The sequence below is a fragment of the Manis javanica genome, chromosome 3 (genome assembly GCF_040802235.1).
Source record: "Manis javanica isolate MJ-LG chromosome 3, MJ_LKY, whole genome shotgun sequence".
Classification (NCBI taxonomy): domain Eukaryota; kingdom Metazoa; phylum Chordata; class Mammalia; order Pholidota; family Manidae; genus Manis; species Manis javanica.
Genome location: NC_133158.1, coordinates 19037943 through 19058706, shown reverse-complemented (window position 1 = coordinate 19058706; position 20764 = coordinate 19037943). Strand labels below are relative to the sequence as shown.

Here is a 20764-nt window from a genome sequence, read left to right as displayed (position 1 = left end):
CATGCATTTACTCCTTAGTTTTCTCATTTTGCTGCGGACTGGTGGAAACCTCCCCCTAAACCACCATTTGCGACTCAGACCATAAAAAGTCGTGACATGGGTGGGGTGGGGTAAAGCCTGAGGAATGTAGAGGAAAGTTTTTTTCCTCTCATTTACTTATAATCCATTTATTAGGTATTCCTAAGGTTCAAAGTCCTAGTCTTAGTATTTAGGTTGTCTGTCTGGGAAAATCATTTGCAGATTTAAAGGCAGGGGGAAGCTGAGTTGGTAACATTCTAGACCCTTCCTTTGGTGGGCGCTAGTAGTTTTTGTGTCTTTCTGGGCAAAAGAAAGGAGGGAAAGCTCACTCAGCTGCCCTTCCACTATTGACCCCTCCAAGGCATCTGCCTTCTCCTGGCATCTCATTCATTAAGACTGACCAAGGATAGTTTCGGGTAGATGAGTATTCTTGGGAAATGGATCAGCATCTCCCATGGAACTCAGGGTAAAGGCCCCATCCCAACTAAGTTACCCTGCCTCATCCCTAATCACCCACAGGGCTCCAGCCACAGCTGCTTGCCTTCATCTCCAAAGTACCATATCCCTTAATCTCTTCCCTTCTCTTTCAGGCAATCTTAACCTTTTCAGAGACAACCCCCGCCCCCACCAGCTACATCAACCCCCTCCCTCTCTCATTACCCTCTCACCTTATATGATCATCATAACTATAGTTAATTATTTGAATAAGGTCTGGCTTCTCAGCTAGAATGTAAACTCCCTAAGTTTAGGAATCAAGTTTATTTGTTAATCTGATCTTCCAGCCGCTGGCATGGGGTATGGCAGTTAGTTGCTGCTCAATGAATTATTGTTAAATGAAGACAATTCTCTTTAATGCCTGTTTACCAGGCACTGTTCTAGGTTCTTACATATAACAGTGGTGGGGGTGGGGGTAAGCAAAAAGAGAAAAAAATCCTTGCCATATTGGAGCTTATATTCTACTGGGGCAAGATCTGCTAAACAAGATAAGCAAACTATAGGTTATGTTAGATGATGATAAGTGTTAAGGAGAAAAAAGTAAAGCAGTTAAGGACATGAGGCATTAGGTTATGGGCTGGTGTGTGACATTTTTAGACTAGATGGCCAGGGAAAACGTCACTGAGAAAAAAAGACCTGAAGGAAAGGAGGCAGTTGAAAATGTGGTGATGTAGGGGAAAAGGCATTCCAGGCAGACAGAACCGCAAGTCCAAAGGCCCTGAGGTAGGAGCAGGACTGTTCCAGGAATAGAAAAGAAGCCAGTATGACTGAAGTAGAGTCAGTCAGAGGAGGGGAGGCAAATGTGGTCTTTTAATCTCTCCTGTGTATCTGTGGAATCATATACACCAGCCATTTCTTGGGGAGTGCTTGTCCCCAGCATCGACTCTAAAACCATGGGTTTCAAATAATTTTTAAAGCAGTAGAGTAGAACCCTTCTTTCAAATAAAACATGAAATGGAATTTCAAGGTAGGAAACCGAAGAGCAGGGGAGGAGTTCTCTGTCATCTCCTACCCACCCGTGCACCCCACTTCGGTTCAAGGCAAACACCATAGAGGAAGATTTGTTCTTCATCGAGCTCAGGTGGAAATCACTGCTCTAGAATCATAGTCCGCTGCTCTGCCTAGAGCCCTGCTGTTCTACAGCACGCTGCTCCAGCTCCAGAAGTAGTCTTGCCTGGCTCCTGTCACTGTAAGGAGACTTTCATAGATGTTTGCTTGCAACGTGGGACTGAAATCAGAGCCTCTCCACTTAGAGCCACCTGGGGATGTGTGGCTCTAATATGTTTAGAGAAATTAGTTCTCTATTCTGAAACTTTTTCCTTAAAAACATTTTAAAAACTTTCTGAAAAGGTAAAACAGGTAAAAGAGACAAAAAATACACTAAAAAAAATCCATGTCCTATGGATAATCAAATTACAGTGTATTTTCAATGACTGCTATACACTTAAGCAAATAAACAAAAATAAGCTACTGATATAGGCAACCAAATGGATGAATATCATAAATGAAATGTTGAGCAAAAGGTGTCGTCCAGACACACAAGTACATATCATACCACCCACGTATATGACGTTCATGAGCTGGCAAAGCTAATCGTTGGTGAAAGAATTTGGAAAAGTGGCCACCTGAGGGGAGTGGAGTAACTTACTGGGAGGATAAAAATGTTCCGTATTTTCATCTGGATGGTGGATACAAGGCGTCGTAGATACATGTATATAAATTCAGAGAGCTGTAAAAATATCTGCATGTTTACTGTATGTAAATAGTAATAGTCAGTCTCTTTTCTACTACCTGTGGCTGCAGCTACCCAGTTCCCCCTCCCTGGAAACCACTCCTCCAGCTGGGGTTTCTCAATGCCCCTTTTCTTTCAGTACCTTCGCACCAGGGGTGGAGTCCTGGGAGCACGCCAGGCAGACACCAGAGGCCAAGACTGGAGGTGCTGGGCCGCACCTTGTATGCATGCCCCTTGGCTCTCTCTGGGTCCTTTGGCCCTCTGCTCCTTGCCTCCCTCCTCCTCTTCCTTCTCTCCTCTCTCCCTTCCTTGGAAGGCAGGGGTGGCTGCTGACACTTGCTAAACAGTGCTGTCCCTCCTGGCCCTCCAGGGTGTGCCTGCCTGGGACAGCGGACAGCATGTGCTGATCAAGCTTATCACTGACACATTCCCTCCCTCTTTCATTCTCTCCCTTCTGATCCCTGGACTGATCCTAGAACTTCCTGCTCCCTGGGTACTCAGCCTCCCTGGGCTTCGCTGGTCTCATGCTTCCCTTCTACTGAGCTGTCCTGGTAACAGCTCACTTTGTGTTTGCATATAAAAGGGTCTATCCGAGTGGGTGCTGAGGGCCTGTCTTATCTTTCTTCCACACCCCTATCCCCCACGCTCCCCAACTTCTAGAATAATTCTTTGCCTGTCCTTACGTACACAGGGCTGCAGCCCAGCCAACCATTTTCTCTTATTATCTGAAGTCCTCCCCCTACCACAACTACTCAGTGCCTGAGGGCTGAGGGGCCTGAGTCACCTTCAAGTCAATTAGGCAAGCATTCTTAGAGCTAGGCAGAACATAAAGGGTACTACTACCTGTTTCTCACCTTCAAGAATCTTTTGAAGTGGGGGAAATGGTGCGCATCCCAGGTACAGCTGCAGTTCTTAACCCCATACTTTGTATTAGTCCTTCCTAAGTGCCAGGCACTGACCTGCGTGCCTTTTGTGCATTAAGTCTCTGAATTTTTCAAACAACCCTAGGAAGAGGGTTATTTGCCTCATTTTGGAGATCAGGGAGCTGGAGGCACAAGGTTAGACCCCTGGCATGTGGCTGCCAGGATCTGACCGGCAACTTCCCTAGGGAAACGCCCTATTGACGCTCTAGGGGCATCTCAAGTGGGAGTAGGCGTACAGCTTAGTGGTCGGCCTTGGGGAACCTCTACTTGCGCCACACCCTTTCTGCACAGTTCTTTCCTGCGTCAGGGGCCTGGGAAGGGGCTTAGGGCTGGAGTAAGGTTGGAGACAGGGACTTTGGGAGTGGCAGATACAAAGCTCCGCGTGGCAGACGAGCAGAAGGGCGCCGAGGAACCCGGCCAAAAGAAAGAGGCCCTGCCAGCTCCCGGGGCACTGCAAGTCTCGAGGCGTTGCGAGCAGCGCGGCAGTAGCAAGCCCCAGCGGCGCGCACAAACTGCGCGGAACTACTTCCCCGGCGCGGCCTCGGGGCCGGAGTCCGGACGATAGCCCACCAACACGACGGCTCACCGCGTGGGGCCCGCAGCCCATCGCCGGCACCAGGGCGCGGCCACGTGCGCCCCACTGGGCTCGCACGCTCCGCGGCGCCGGGCGGCGGGGCTACCGGCAGGCACGCGCGCCTCAGCGCGCACACATTCTCGGGCACGCACACCGACGGCCCGGCCCACGTCCACCCAGCCCCCGCCTCTACCGCGCCCCGCCCCCGCCCTCGCGGCGCCGGCCGCCGCCCTCCTATTGGCTGCACGGCGTCTGACGCGCGGCGCCCGGCCCCGCCTCTCGTCAGTCACTCGGCGGAGGCGGTGCTGGCGGGGACTAGTCTCGTCCGGAGACTGGCGGCGGCGGCGGCGGCGGCGGCGGCAGCGGCCGGAGCTCGAGCCCCAGCGGTTGAGGGCGGGCGGGCGCGGGGGAGGGAGGGGGGCCAGTCCGCGACGACTCCCCGGACGGCGTTTCTCCTCCGAGCAGCGCCGGTTTCGGCTTTGGGGGGGACGGGGGTACAGCCCATCCATGACCATGGGCGACAAGAAGAGCCCGACCAGGTACCTGCTCCGAGCTGAGGGGGCGGAAGGGGAGGGAGGGCTGGAGGCGGGCGGCGGGCGGGGGCCGGCGACGACTAGGCCCCGGAGCCACCCGGGGCGGGGGGAGGCGCTGCTAAGATGGAGATCCGGGGGCGGGGGGAGGCGGCGGCGGCGGCGGGCGGTGGCGGCGGCGGCGGCGGGAGGCGGTGTCGCTCCGGCTCGGGGCCGGCGGCCGTGCGCGCCGCAGCCATGGCGGCTCCTCCTCAGCCTCTCTCCGCCGCCCGCCGCCGCCGCCGCCGCCGCCGCCGCCACTCCTCCCAGACAAAGGGAGGTTTAACCAGGTGGGGAGGGAGGGAGGGCGCGAGCATGGGAGGGGAGAGGGAAGGAGCCGGCCCACTCCCCGCCGCCGGCCTCGGGCTGCCCCTGCGCGCCCCCTCCGGATCCGGCCGGCGGCTCCCCTCCCGCCCCCCACCCCCCGCCAGCCCCAACGCTCAAGTCCACAAGTCCGCCCGCTTCCTGCGCCCGCCGCGGCCCTTCCCGGGCGCCGCCGCCGCCGCCGCCGCCTGCTCTGAGAGGCAGCAGGGCCCGGGCGCGGAGGTTGCAGGGTGCCGGTGGGGGCGCCCCTTCCCCTCCCTGGCCCGTCTTCTAGTCCTCGAAGAGGGTGGGTGGGTGGGTGGTCGCCTGAGCGAAGTTTCTAGCGCTGGATTCCTGCGAAATTACGACGGCTCACCAGCGCCTGTGTTTTGCTGTCTCTCCCCCTTTTTCCTGCTCCCTGTCTCTTCCCTCCCCTTTCTCCCACTCCTCCGAAGGCCAAAAAGACAAGCAAAACCTGCCGCAGATGAAGGCTTTTGGGATTGTAGCGTCTGCACCTTCAGGAACAGCGCCGAAGCCTTCAAATGCAGCATCTGCGATGTGAGGAAAGGCACCTCCACCAGGTACCTAAGATCTGTGTTAGCTTTTGTTAAAGGACTTTTTTTTTTTGTAAAGGTGGGGGTGAGGGTAGGAAGCTGTACTTTTCTGCCTTCTTTGCAACTTGTTGATTACGGCTTTTCCTGCATTTGGGGAGGGTGGGTGGGTGATTTGCGGTTTTGGTCGTGTGAATTTCATGTTGGGTGCAAAGCCTCATGTTCACTGAATGATTTATGGGAGGGAATTTTTCCAGGTTTTCGTCTTATTTCAGACACTAGTTTATTTGACATTATCCATTGGTTTTTTTTGGTATTGGCTCAAAAAGAGGAAGCAGTACTTTTGCTGTGGATTCTAGGACATTAGACCTATTATTTTTGCCATGTGCGGGGCTGTTTTTAATTTGCCTGTCTTGAATTATTTTTCTTTTCCTTGAGAAATTTAATGGTGTTTGTTCGGTAATCCTGGTTGTTGTGCCTTTCCTGTCTTGAGATGCAAATGTCTGTTTTCTTGCACTCGAAAATAAACGTTTGGGGTTCGATAAAGAAAGTGCATTTTTTGATAAGCCTGGGCTGTCAGTTTTGTTTCTGTTTTTTCCTTATCTTATGCTGAGTAGTGATAAGGACGATTTTGCAAAATGGTGAAATGAATAGTATGACTATTGAACTTTGTGTTGAAAGCTTTATTGTAATGAAAAGAATGTTGAAATAATTCCTTTTCATTTTGGCAAAGGTAGCAAACTGCATCTGGTATCAAAGTGAGTTCAACTACTCCAGATTTAACATTAAGATATACTCGAGTAAAATGTGAAGAGTTGGTTTTGTAGTCTGTCATTTTAACTTGTACCTGGAATTTTAGTGATGCTAGAGTCTGAAATGAAACTATTCTTGATGTCATTCAATGGGCAGGCATTGGGTGTGTGTGTGTGTGTGTGTGTGTGAAAAAAAAGCCACAGTATGGGTGAGTTCCTCCTGGATCCTTGAAGACTTAAAGTTGATTGCCAAAAGTCTTGTTTTACGTCTGCCTGTTTTTGAATTGGTGACATTCCAGTATGACTGTTGTAGTGCTCTGTAGTTCTAACTGGATATTGTTCTTTGACTAAATGAATGTGTCCTGTTAGGGTTTCATTGCGTTATTTATACCTGGGATTAAATAGTATATTGTGCAACCTAAAGAATATAACTGGGATGAATTGGTACAATTACTGGTGGAACAGTTCTGTGAATTCCACCGACTTTAAATAATGTGCCCTTTGAATAAAAGTATTAAAGAGTTAAAAATATTTCCCCATAGTTTAAAGTAGATTAGTGTCATTTTTTTGTTATTGAATAGTTAAAATAAAAAACGCCATTAAGAGTGTAATAGATTTTATTTTGCTATCTAAATTAAAACAGGGAATTCCATCAAGTGGCATGAGAGTTTAGAAATGTATTTGTTATTTAAAGCAATAGTGATTGTATTTAATTTATGAGTAATGTTTTTTTACATGTAGAATCCCTCAGAGGCCAAACCTCTTTATTGTGGTTTTGCTTTGAGTGTTACCGTAGATGATGTTCAAATAAATGACTAGGAAACTCCTAAACTTGAGAGAACTTTACTGGTGAAGAGAAACTTGAACCAAATTCAGAAGTTTACATCTGATGCATTGCTGGGAATAATTATCTTATAGGGAAATGCATTTAATTTCCTATATGTATTTTTAAAAAATCTGACTTATTCAGCTTTTTGCAAGCACCTGGAAAGTTTTCACTTTAAAAACAATATAGATGCTTAAAGTTTTTTCAGAGTCACAGATGATAACAGTGAAATTCAGTTTTTTAAACAAATAAATTGTTACTAATGAAAATATTTTAGAGTCTGTTCAGGAACAGGATGCCCCACTGCTATCTTTAAGGGTCTTCATGTAGTTTTTTGATGTCTGTTGTTGAGTAGGATTTCTGCACAGATGTCAGAGATCTGAGAACTTAAGCTCCTGTCACCTCTTGATACACTTAAATAGCCAGGATTGTTTCGTCTTGGTTCTTGTCAGTTCTTTGCTGTTTTAGATTTGTCTTAGAAGTCATTATTAATCGGAAGGCAAGTAACATTTTGGCTTTCTCATGCTAGAAATGGCCTTCCTGTGGGAAGGTATCCCATCCAGTGTGGTAACGGTTGGGTTAGATTTCTCTGTGGTACTAGTTGATACTAATTAATGCAGGGCTTTCTCCCTGGGCCTTTTTCTTGGTACCTCAAAGGTTGAACTTTCTGCCTTGCATGGTTTTAATCAGACTTGATATTGATGGCAGTAGAAAACTTGCTAGGTTTTAGATGCTGGGTAATGAGTAAAAATTTGTGACTTTTGAATTATTTTTAAATAATGAAAGGGCTTAAATTGGGTTTTATTGCCCAGAGCTCATGTTTGGTATTACAGCAGCCTAGCTGGTTAGCTAGCCAGTAATCGATTTGGAGTTTCCATCTGTGTCACTGTTGCCATTTACCAGTCAACCAAGGGAGTCAGCTTTGGTTAGTGTTAGTCCAGTGGGACATAAAACTGTGTTTATCCTTTGAGGATAGAAGTGATATTCCTCACTTTCAGTGAGAAAGTATTGCCATTCCTCCAGAGGACTTTTGTTAAATTACTAGGATGTGAAAGGTACTGCTCAAGAGTAGGGAGGAGAGGAGGGTGTTAAAAGATTGGTAGAACATGTGCTGGAATGACCAAAAAGAGAGGTAAAATAAAGTGCTATAGGGGGTAGGAGCGATCTGGATAGAGAATCAAAGAAGACTCCCCCCCATCTCCAGTTTTCCTTGTCCAGAGAAAATTGATTTCTACAAAATCACCTGCCAACTTTTCAACTGTTAACTGTTGTGTATGTACCACATATATTTAATTCTGCAGGTGGAATCATGAAAATGATTCAAAAGGTCTTCATTTTCTGAGCAACATAAAGCAGAATGAAAGGAAGGTCAGAAGCTGTTAGGAACATGTGAAAGGAAGAAGGAGGGGGACACTTAACAGGCTACTTGGAGGGTCAGGGGACAGTAGAAATCTTTATTTTGGATGTAATATCAATTATATATTGGGTCTCTGGCTTATTAAAGTATAATTTACATACCATAATCTTAAAGAGTTGTGCAGCCATCACCACAAACCAGTTTTAGAACATTTCTACTGTATCACATGGTTTCCTCATACCAGTTATGTGATATACTTCTACATCCTTAACATTAGAGCATGGAGGAGTCACCTGCAGCTGGGAAGGTTCCCTCCACACCATGCTGATGGACTGTAAGCCTTTCAAGGTAGAAAATAAAGGAGTGTGTAAGTAAAGTGGCGATGGGTGGGGAAGAAACACTATCCCTTTCCTAGGTGATAGCTAACATACTATTTCCCAACCCATTTTGCCAGTCCCATGAAAGAGGATACTAGCTTTTAAGAGAGAGACCAAAAATCCCACAAATTCACAAATTTACCTAACAGTAGATTATTGAGTGTTGGGCAGAGTAACTTAATAGACTTGGCAAGAAATATATTTTACTTTTGGTCTTCTTATTTCTCTGAATGCAATGATATCTTTATTGTCAGATAAAAATTACCAAGACTTCGCTGCAACTCTTTGATTAGTGGTTCCTTAATAATTAATATTCCATTTTGACCTTCAGCTACTGTTTAAATTACACTTAAAAAATTGGAAGATTTTTGCTTTGGATGATTGTATCAAAGATTTAGAACTTTTCTAGTCTTCAACTCCAGATTTTGTCATGGTGTTAAGTCAAAATATGTTTTCTTCAATTCCAGTTCATTTGACTATTCTATCCCTTTGAGAAGTGTTGTGTTTTTAGAGCTTTTACTGACAAGTAAAAGTGAAGAATTCACTTTTCACTGTGTAATAAGATTATGTAGCTTAAAAAAACTTGGTACTTGGGATGTTGAATTGGAAGTTGGCCCTCAGTTGTTTTTTTGTGTGTAAAACATTTTCCTTCTTCAGAAATTCCCTTATTCTTTGCAGTTGTAGCTTTGGACTTTTTCTTCTCCCTTTAAGTTTAGATACATAACAACTCAAAAACCTCAGGAGTAGTCATGAAGCATTTTAGAAATTTTAGAGAAAGACACATAATCAGTGATAATGTGGAAGTTTTCATCTTCTCTGGAAGCTTCAAAAGGTTATCATCCTGTGATACTTTCCAGATAGGGAAAACTCCCAAAAGTAGAGGGCATACCTAACATGGAGCAAGAGCCAGGCCTCTTAGGGTTTTGAGTCATCCAGCCCAGTGATTTTGCTCCTTAGGTCACATTGGTTTCTTTGTAGTGTTTGTCTTTCATAAAAAATATTCATAAAATACATCAGAAAATTTCTTGTCCTCCAAATCATCAAACCTTACCAAACCCTTCAGCTTAAGAGCTGGTACAGTTTCAAAGATCATGCTTACCCAGAAATAGTGATAATTTATTTTGTATTTGCTGTGACTTTGGACTTACTGATTTATTGGTACTGACTTCATCTCATGTATACTTGGTGACCTTAAATTTACCTGGGTAGTTGTGGTTCTTTGACAAGTTTTTATTTAGTGCATGGCCATCTGGGCTGATAAGTGTACAGCGGTGTAAAGACAGACAAGGTCCATGTTTAAGTGGAGCTTAAATACTGTGGAGAAGAAGAGAAAATAAACAGAAAAATAAGATAATTTCAGCCAGTCGTGAGTGAGAAAGTTTAAGTGATGGTAAGGAATGAGAGCAGGACGGGGAACTGGTGTGATAACTGGATGGAGCAGTGTAGACAGTATTGAGATGCACATTTGCCTTTTTTGGAAACACTAACGCTGCTATCTTTTGGAGCAGGGAAGTAATTAGTTCTGTAGGTTTACCTGTGCCAATTAACTCACTTGGGTGGGGACAGTTCAGGGCTTGGAGGCTTTCTGCACAGGCTACTCAGTTCTTGCTAGTTGGATGTTGTAAACTAAACTCAGGCCTGCAAACTTGCCAGTGTATCCTATAAGTTAATAGGATGAGAGGTTTTGAATGGATTCAGTTATGTAGTATTTATTGGTGTGGTATAACATTTATTGTGTGCCTCTAATTGGCTAAAGAAAATCTGAGATTAATAAAACTTACTTGAGTGGCAGTAGTTTACCAAAGTGGTTACCAGCAGAATGGGTATTACTGGGTCTCTACATGCCTCCTTTACAGCTTGAACTAAAAGCTGCGGCAGTCTTTCTGGCTCTGATTTTCTCTTAGGCTCCATCACTGGGGCCTCTTTTCTTTGCAGCATCTTCCATGATCTGCTCCATCACTGGTGCTCCCCTCCACCTCTTTTGCCTGTTATCTTTAAGAAAACTTTGTGAACTGTAGCATACATTCAGAGAAGTGCAATCATTATGAGGCTTGATGGACTTCTTTGAAGTGAGTTGTATAATCAGTGCCCAGATTCAGAAACAGAACATTACTTGAAGTCTCACATGCACTCTTTAACAGTCACCCCCACCTACCCCAACTGTTATCCTGACTTCCAACATTGGAGATAAGTTTCACTTGTTGTTGAACTTTACGTAAGTGGAGTCATACAGTAGGTACACTTCTGGGTCTGGCTTCTTTCACTTATGTTTGTGGTGTTCATCCATGTTTATTTTACCAGTGCTGTTCTACCCTAAAGCTGTCTTAGGGTAAACTCAACTCTTTGCATCTATCTAGACCCTTACACATTCCAGACATAAGATCTCTCTTTAATTTCTGTTCATTACCTACATACTTGAACACAGTTATCTCCTTCCAGCAGTAGCAGAAGTCCACACATCATTAAGTAATAGGAATAAAACCTGGTGTGTAAAACTTTGTGGGGTGCGTAAATGAGGTAAGTTTTGCCTGTCATCAGTGGTTGTGGTCATCAGACATTTAAAGTTCAAGGCATTGGTTCAATAAACAGAAAATTGTTGCTTTCAAGGAACCTAACAAACTTATTGAAAAGATAGGACCATAAAAAAGGTGCCAGTGGTGTAAAGTACCTTGTGATGTGAACTTCATGGTAGGCATGGGATGAATGAGTACGTGGTGTAGAGTGTCAGTGCTTTTTCGAGGATGTTAGAGACAGCCTGTGGAGGAGCATTGGTGAAGGCCTCACTGGATTTGGAGTTTCCTTTGTGATTATTGGATGTAAGGTTTGTTGTATAGGCTGATAGAAGTCAGTTAGTCCTTTGTCCCCTGCTTGCCTTCTCTTTAACTGTTCACTCTCTGCAGATGTCATCCACACCTTTTCACTTCTTCCCACAGGCTGGTAATTTCCAGGTACTGTTTATTGACCACCCATCACCACCCCCATACACACATACACATGACAAATCCAGTTGGTTCTTGGGCCTCTCCACTTGGACAAGTGGCTCCCAGTTCACACTGCCTTTAGGATAAAGTCCAAATTCTGAGCATCACAAGGGACTTCTGCTTTGATCCTTTACCGTTTTCTTTAGAATTTCTGGAAGCAGCCTGCCACTACCCCATCTGCCCCTCTGTGCACAGCCTGAGTGTGTTTCATACCAAATGGCTTGGTGTTTTTTCCAAGTTATGGACCATGATGTCTCATTTCCATACCTTCACACATTCTTTTCCTCCAGATTTTCTTCCAGAATGCTTTTCCTTCCTTCTGTGTCCTGGCTGACCCCTTGTCCTAGAAACACTCCTTTTTGTCCCTCACCTTCCAATCATGTAAATCTTGTCATAATACTTGAACTGTGTCTATATGATTGCCTCTGTTTTTGCACCTTTTTTGAGGGTAGGACCTTCTTTTTGTAACTTTATTTTTCTGTCTCTATTGCAGTCTCTTAAATGGTAGGGGTTCAGTAAATGTATATAGAATAAATGAAGAGTGGGAATTTCAGTTTGAGTCCCCTTTAAAATGGTTCTAATTAAGAGTTCTAATAAATACTCTTTTGTATTAGAACTTGTGTCTTGAGTGTGTAATGTTATTGGATTAGGGCAAATTGTCTTTATGAAGTGTGTCCTCAGAAGTAGTATTCCTGTTACTTTCTGGTTTTGCTTTCTAAATGTGTCCTAGAAATTAAACATATAGCTGCAGTCTTGGAGGCTGTAGGCAGTGCATTGTGAGTACTTGCTGGAGTGGTTTTGAGGTTCGGAATGTTAGCATACTTACTTAAGTAACAATAACTGTGATGATTTTTAATCCTTTTTGGTTGCCCATTTGGTGCTTTAAGCATCCAGAAGTTGTATTGAAAAGTCTAGCAATAAAACAGAAGATCAATCATGTTGTGTCAAACCAGTTTGAGGTGTGATAAGAAACTAGATGCAGGTGCTTCTAAGCTGGCATCTAAAGGCAGTTTAAAATGGCTCCAGAACATTTTGAGTGTTGGAAATGTAATGCTGTCCATTGTGTAAATTGTCATGTTAACATACCCATAACTTGATAGTTGTACCTTGTACATGGTGTGCATTACTCTTTTGTTGATTAATTTGGATTAATTATTTCTGTTAAGTTGACAGCGTCACTCATTCATTTCATTCATTTACTTAGCTACACTTCCCTTTCCATGCAGTGATTGACATAGACTGTGGTGTCAACTGTGAATTCTCAGTAAAAGCAATGCAAATAAACTACTGTTATTCAGAGATCATGAATAGTTTCAGTCATAAGGTAAACAGGTGGAATTGTTATTTTCAGATGGGATTAGACACTCCCTCCCCAATTTAGAAAATGTATTTAAATTATCCTTTGGTTAGAAAAACCAGTGGAGAGCATACTTAAAACTTGTTCAAAACATGGTCTCTTTGTAGGTAAAGAGCATTAGCAATATAATTTAAGAAGAAACTCTGATAGCCCTTCGGGAGGGCAGGGGACAAGATACTAAGGGTGATGTAAGATGCCATTTCATCAGTGTACTGGGACTTAAAAAGGGAGAAAACCTGGTGACTGCTTTCTAAAACAGGTCAAATTACATACATAGGTTATAGAGTTTATGTACTGTTTTCTTCATTCTTTTACAAAACTAAAAGTTGGTCAGTTTATAGAGTTCATGTACTGTTTTCTTCATTCTTTTACAAAACTAAAAGTTGTTTGGTCACTCACCCAGTTCCTGGACTTTCCTTGTTTCCTGGAGGTTGTCATTCTGTGGTTGGCCAAGCCTGACATGTACGGGGTCTGTTACTTGAAGGGAGATGGAAACCTTACCTGGGTGGATAGGAAATAGCTACCATAGTTGAGAATACTGGCTTTGTTACTGGTCTCATACTCATGATATGTTCAGTTCTAATTTCTAACTATAATAAACTCCTTGAAGACTGGAACTCTGTTTATCTGGGAAACTGTTTATCTTACTCCTGCACCTTGTAAATTTTTATCATATCAATAAGGGAAACATTATCAGTGTACATAGCTTAATTGTAAAAATACTGGTGTTCTGTAGGTTAATCGCCTTTACCATTATATATGGTCATTGATTATTTTTCCTTAGTTTTACTAATGTAGATAATACTTATTACAGAAAATTTGGGGACAAAACAGAAGAACACAAAGGCCACCAGGAATTATTCTAATTTATTGAGCAATTATTCTTCGTTCACTGGACCACAAATATTTGAGTAACTATACTTTTCCAGGGGCTGTGTTTTAATATGATAACTCATTGAATTTTCAAAATGATATGGGTGGTAGTTCCATGTGGGAATGGGTAAATCAGGCAGCGTGTGAATTGAACGAAATTGAGTCTCTGATTTGAAAGATATGAATTCTGACCTATTGGTTTAAGCGGCTCATTTCAGATTGTTCCTTTAAGGCAACTTGTTTGTGAAAACTTCATGATGTTAAGATTCCTGTTTGTAGAAAATAGTACTCAAGTCCAGTTTCCAGTGCTTTTTTTGGATTGTTTTAATTTAGGGAAGAACAGAAATATGTAACTAAGTAATTAATACCTGTAGAATAATTAACTTTGTTCAAGTCCTACCTAGATTTAATGTTCTTACGCTAAAATTTTTTTGACTGATGTTTTTCAAACTTCAGCATGCATCAAAATCACCTAGAAGGCTTGTTGAAATATGTTACTGCGTCCCACCCTCAGAATTTTTAGTAAGTACTTCTGGGGTACTGTTCTGAGAATTTGCATTTCTTAGACGTTTCCAAGGTAATGTTGATACTGCTGGTTTGGGGGAGCACACTTTGAGAAGTACTTGTATAGATGACCTTAAATTACTGAAAGAGAAGTCAGCCAGCCTTCCTAATGAGGCTGATAGTTTTGATGTTTGTTATGGAAAAATTATGTCTTGGCATTTCAGAATAAGCTTAAGAGAAGTACAGATCATTCTAGGAACCATGCTTTTAATGTAGAATTGGCATTAGAAGTGATTCCTTAATTAATATATGCATTGTGTGAAGTACAGAAGTACTTATAAATTGGGAGACCATATCTGTTAAACTCATCTTTTTCAATTCTAAAATCAGCTATTTTGCATTACTAACATTTGGATTGGATTTCAGACGTATTTAAAAAACATTTCTCTGCAACATATATTAAAGAGAATGGGAATTGGGTCTTATAATCAGTGAACCAACATTCCAGTAAAATGTTGGCAAAGAACATGAACAGGTAATTCATAAAATAACTACAAATTAAGTCAGGAAATATGAGAGCTGTACAACCATCCCATTTCTTAAATAAATAAAAAACAATGCTTTTTTGGCAAGGCAAATTTTAAAGATGAAAGTGTTTCTGGTGAGGCCAGAAAATGGACATTCTCACAGATCCTTGGTGGTGGACTTAAATTTTCTGAAGGCCAATATAACAGAATCAAAAGCCTTTAAAATATTTGTACCCCAAAATGTAACTTAGAGGAATTTCTGTGATCTGCATGTAAAAATTTGTGCTAAGTATATTAATTGCATCATTTTAGCAAAATACGAAAATTATCTACATAGAAATCAGAATTGTTAAAAACTATGGAATACTGATGAATATTTTGAAGCTCTTAAAACTGTTTCGAGATCTCTCACACATTCGTGGTGGGAACGTAAAGTGGTACAACCACTCTGGAAAATAGTGTGCCAGTTTCTTAACGAAACTAAACATACACTTACCCATATGACCTAACAGTTGCACTCCTGGGAATTTATCCCAGAGAAATGAAAACTTAGATTCACACAACACCTGTTCACAAATGTTCATGGCAGCTTTATTTTTGATAGTCCAAAACTGGAAATAACCCAAATGTCTTACATTTGGCAGTTGTTATACATCCATACCATGGAATAATACTCAGCAGTTAAAAAGGTACAGACTACGGTACAACTCACATGGAGCTCAAGGACATAATGCTGAATGAAAGAAGCCAACCACTGAGGGTCACATACTGTAGGTTGCCATGAATATTCCTGCAATGACAAAATTAGAGAGAGAGAACATACTGGTTGCCTGGGGATAGGGAGGGAGATAGGTGTATATATGCACACCACCCCTATATAAAGGGGTGGCAAGAGAGGGAGGTCTTTGTGGGGATGGAATGATCTGTATTTTGATGATGGTTTTGCTTACTTGAATGAATCTATATGCATGTGACAAGATGGCATACAAGCATTTACACACACATTACACCAATGTCAATTTCCTATGCTTGGCATTGTACTGTAATCAAGAAGAGGCAGCCATTTAGGGAAAACTGGGTGAAGGTTATATACTGTATCATAGTATTTTTGCAACTTCTTGTGAATCTGTAATTATTTCAAAAACTTTTTTTTTAATAAAATAAAAAGTTTATAATTATTTCAATATAAGTTATTTCACATAAAAACAAAACAACAAGTTTATTTCAAGATAAAAAGTTAAAAATTTTAGAATAAGTAATAAAATGTTCATAATATATTAGAAAAAAGTAGGTTTACAAAATGATAAACCTATTATCCCACTTTAATATTTTATGCCATTTTTTATTTAACATACATACCTGGAAGTAATGACTGTCAGAACATAAATTCTGATTTGTGGGATGATAGATTCTTTCTGTATGCTTCTCTTTCTATACTGTGGATGAGTTGGTATTACTTTTGTAGCTTGAAAGACCAGTTTTTGTAATGGGGAATTTAAATAATTAATTTTGAAGTACTGAAAATTAAGCAGAACTATATGCATTTGGAGGGATTTTAAAGTTTTGTTTATATTGGTTATACCACCTTAATATTAAAATAGCTACTAAGATTGGAAAGTATTTGTATGTTCTAAAACATGTTGTGTTTGTGGATTTAAAATTCTTTTGTTTTCTTTGTATTACAAGATATCCTGTGTGATGTTCTAAACCAGTGCTGTCCAATATGTTCTATGCATTTCAAGTCCATGTAATTGTAAACTTTCTAGTAACCACAGCAAGAAAGTAAATAGGTGAAATTAATTTTAAGAATATATTTAATCCATTATATCCAAAATACTATCATTTCAACATGGAATCAACATAAAATTGCAGTGAGGCATTTTACATTCTCTTTTCATACTAGGTCTTCAAAATCTGGTGGATATTTTACAGTTAAAAAACAACTTACTTGACACCAGGCACACTTGGAGTAAACTATAGCCTCGTGGGGTTTGTGGCTGCTGTACTGGAGAGCAGTAGTAGCAGTAGTTGAGAGCCAGGGCTTTGTGAGATCTAAGTTGGGAGTAACATCAGCTCTGTCATTTGTTTTGCTTGTGACTTTGGGCACATTAATTGAACTTGTGCTTTAGTTTTTCAGTTGTGGATAACAGCTTTTCCATGGGGGTATGGGAAGGATTAAATGAGTAGTGACTGTTTGTAGCTGACTTGGCACAGGATACATACTGTGAACATTACCCCAGTAGGTTGTGTATTGGGTTGCATGACTAATTGTTTTAAAAGCACAACTGGATTCTAAGTATTACTAGTGAATACACACATACATACATATCAATATATATGTATATTTAACTAGTATATGAAATAATCTTTGTTTTCCAGAATTAAAGCTTTGGCCCCTAACTTAAATTACAGTTGAATGAACAAATACTTGAGCACTTGTGTGCAAAGTATTGCTCCATGCACTTTTTTACACTGTAAGTGTTAAGGTGATATCCTTACATACTATATATTCACACTGTACTTTACATTTCACTTTGTGTGCCAGTTTTATGTCTGTTTTCCCAGTGTAATACTCAAAGCAATATCCTGACAGAACTGTTATTCCATCTCTCACAGTTGAAGCTGAGGCTCAGAAAAGTAAAGTAACTTACTTGATTTCATATCCATTTAGTAAAGTAGAAGAAGTAATAAAGGTGACTTAACTAAATGGACAAACTAGTATGGTATCAAAGTGTTTTAAGTGCATTCTTTGGACTTTTTCCTCCCATCTGCTGTCTCTGGGGAGAACACATCACTCTCTTCCAGGGCCATTTAAATTAGAAGAGGGTGATAACAGACTGTCAGTTGAATAGCACCTTGCTCAGAATTATTTTGAAATTATTAGTCTAATCAGTCATCTATGATGTAAAAAGTTGACATAAGCCTGTAATAGATGAGGTGATTTATTCTGCTTGTTGTGAGGTTTCCCTTTGTAAAGTTGAGTGTTTCTCATTCTGTCTTTGTGTTAAATATACCCATAAAAATGGCCTGGGAATATGCAATAATATGCTGACTGCTTGGAAATCAGATTTCTTTGAAGTGCTGTTCATTGCTTGGCTTATTCAGAAAATTATACAATTCTTTGAAAAAGGATATTGCATGCTACTGTTAAAATCAGTGGTGAGAGCAGCGAGTTTTTGAATGATTGGCTCTCCCACCGCCTGGTGCAGTGGGAGGCAGTCTCCTAGGCAGTCAGATGGAGCATCTATCATTAGGTGTTCAGTTTCTGTGTTCTAGTATGCAGATACTGCTTTCACTGTATGCACTGCTAGCTTTATTTCTGGTTTTTTTTCCAGTTAAGAAAATTGAGATGTCACAGGTCATCCAATTTGTTGTTGGGTACTCTGGGACAAAATGTGTGACAGTAAACTATAAGCTCATCTTGACAGGTACTTTTTGGTGGGCATCACTGAAGTTTATTTACAAAAAATGAGAATTGTATGTTGGGGCTCTGAATAGGAGGATGATAGGGAGGTAGAATATTCTTTACTTCTTGGTTTTCTGTCTGCCTTTTCAGATTTTTTTTAACTTTGGCTCAGTATAGTTTGCCTGACAGTGCCTTTCTTACTGTCTACCCAGCCTTTACCTTGATTGAGAATTAAAAATCCTACATAAAGAGCTCATCAGAATCCTATATGAAGAACTCAAATTTCTCATCTTGATGAATATTGACAACATGAAATTCTGCTTTTTGGGGTGGTGGTGATGGTTTTTTGTTTTTGTTTTCCTATTAATTGAAGGGTTGTTGTGAGGATTGTGGACTGTGGTTATCCTGATCTGACTTTTGGGGATGAAATTTGATGTACTCATGTTTCAAAGATTTCTGTTCTGGCAGAGGGAATCTCAATGCCTAGGATTCCCTAAAAGTTTCACAGTACACACTTTCTGCTACTGCAATAATGTGAATAAAAGCTTAAAAGAAGCACATCGTAAGATACTACATATGTACATATGTGTATGCTAAGTTGGGATTTTAAACTGTGTTGTAATTAATATTTGAAATTCCCTGAAATCACAGAATTAGATAATTTCTGTCTCCTCTAGTTCTAAAATACTGTGATTGATGTCAGTTTTGGCTGTTTATAATATAACAGTAAAATGTCTCTTAAATGTACTGATACCAAATTACCTGTCTAAAAATATTGAAAATAGTTTATTCATAGTGTCTTACCCCACCCCCAGGATACATGAGTAGATAATTACACATTTCAGAATATCTGAATAGGAAAGCTTTATCTTTCAACAAATTTTTTGTCATTGTCAAGTTTATGCATAGCCGAACAATTTCCTTATTTAAGTTATAGGTAATGTTTTTATTTTGAAATCCTTCATTTATGGGTTAACAAATCCTTGTCCCTGATCTTACCAGGCCTAGAAATTACACTAATTGCGAACTGACCAAAACACTAGATTCAGTTAATCTCCTGTTAAGGGTTTCCTGTTAGAACACCTGGTGTGGCAGATGAGTGTTTTTTTTTAAGTACAGACAGGTGTACTACAGCCCTTGGGGTATTCTTACTTAGTCGTTATATCAGTTAATTAAAAGAATCGTCTGATGCATCTTTTTTGGGGAAAAGTTTTTATTCATTCATTTATCTATCTATCTATCTATCTATCTATCTATCTATCTATCTATCTATCTATCTATCTATCTATCTATCATTTATTTATTTTGAAGAACATTATGTTTACTAGGCTCTCCCCTACCCCAAGTTGGGGAAAAGTTTTTATTGCTGAAATAGTTAATACTTGCATCATGCCCCAAGGCAAAGCTTGTGCTAATAGAACAGGTGTACATTGGACACTTCTCATGCTGAGCATTTATTGGACAACTGTTCATTAAATGAGTTAGGTGCTGTTAACTGTAACACAGACCCAGACCCAGAAGGAGCTATGTTAGGTAACAGGAAGAGTGGAAAAGAGCTCATCAAAGGCTTCATCAGTGATTTGTGCCCAACCCAATAATAATGCTGATAAGGGCCAACATTTAGTGGACCTTTAACCTGTATCAGGCACGGTTAAGCCCATTTCATGCATTGTCTCATTTAATCCTTACAAGATATGATGGACACACAGACATAGCCCCATTTTACAGATAATGAAATGAGGCTTAGAGCTTTCATTCCTAACCCAAGTTTATATATAGGACATTATATATATCACAGTTGCACACTAATTTTTTTCCCCAATTTCAGAGCATTTTCCATTGTCTCTGTTTAGTCCTTTCCTCTGAAAATGGTATTACTATTATCTATACAGCCACCCAATCTATACACATCAATTTAGACGACCATCTTATTATCATACAGCAAATTGTCTTGATTTATTCCTCCTGTATTCCTTTTCTGCTACCTTAATTTAGGTCCCCATTATTTCATTTTTTATTTCAATATGAACTTAACTAATGTAAGCTTCCGTAGTCTGATTTGTAAGTCTACCTCTGTGGTGGCCTTGAAACATACCTGGACCTTGAAACTGGTCCACCAGATGTTCAGTGGTATTTCTAGAAAACTCATGGATCATATAGCTTGTGTACTTAGAATCCTTTAAAAATTTTTATGAAACCCAGTATACCATTTTTTAAATGGTTTATAATGCTTTTTATGTGTTAATCTAAGGAATCTTTGTATAAACCAGGTTCATAAAGATTTTTCTTCTTGTTTTCTTAGAGGTTTTATAATCTTGGGGTTTTATAATGAGGTGCATGATCCGTTTTGAGTTATTATGTATGGAGAAAAATATGAATTGAGGTACTTAATTTTTGCATAGGATGTCCCAATTTTTTCCTACACCATTTGTTGAAAGACTGTTCTCTGTCAAATTTCATTGGTGTCTTTGTTGAAAATCAAATGACCATACACACATGGGTGTATTTCTGGACTGTTTTATTCCACTGATTCTGTGTATCTCTTCTTTTGCCAGTACCACACTGTCCTTAAACCATTGTAAGTAGTCAGTATGAATCATGAAATCAGGAAGAGTCCTTCAACTTGGTACTTTTTCAAA

General features: G+C 40.8%; 1 protein-coding gene across 2 annotated transcripts in view; it reads left to right on the top strand.

Annotated features, from left to right (window-relative positions):
* Nucleotides 1–4127: 4127 nt before the first annotated feature.
* RYBP (RING1 and YY1 binding protein) overlaps nt 4128–20764 on the top strand; it is a 60940-nt gene continuing 44303 nt past the window's right edge. Inside the window, exons 1-2 of one of the 2 annotated variants that reach the window (XM_037019320.2) lie at nt 4128–4281; nt 5070–5195. In XM_037019320.2, coding sequence (XP_036875215.1) covers nt 4250–4281; nt 5070–5195 — 158 coding nt within the window. In that variant the 5' untranslated portion in view covers nt 4128–4249. Of the gene's footprint in view, nt 4282–4455; nt 4602–5069; nt 5196–20764 lie in introns of those variants that run through there. The other variant, XM_073230912.1, reaches the window with a different exon arrangement.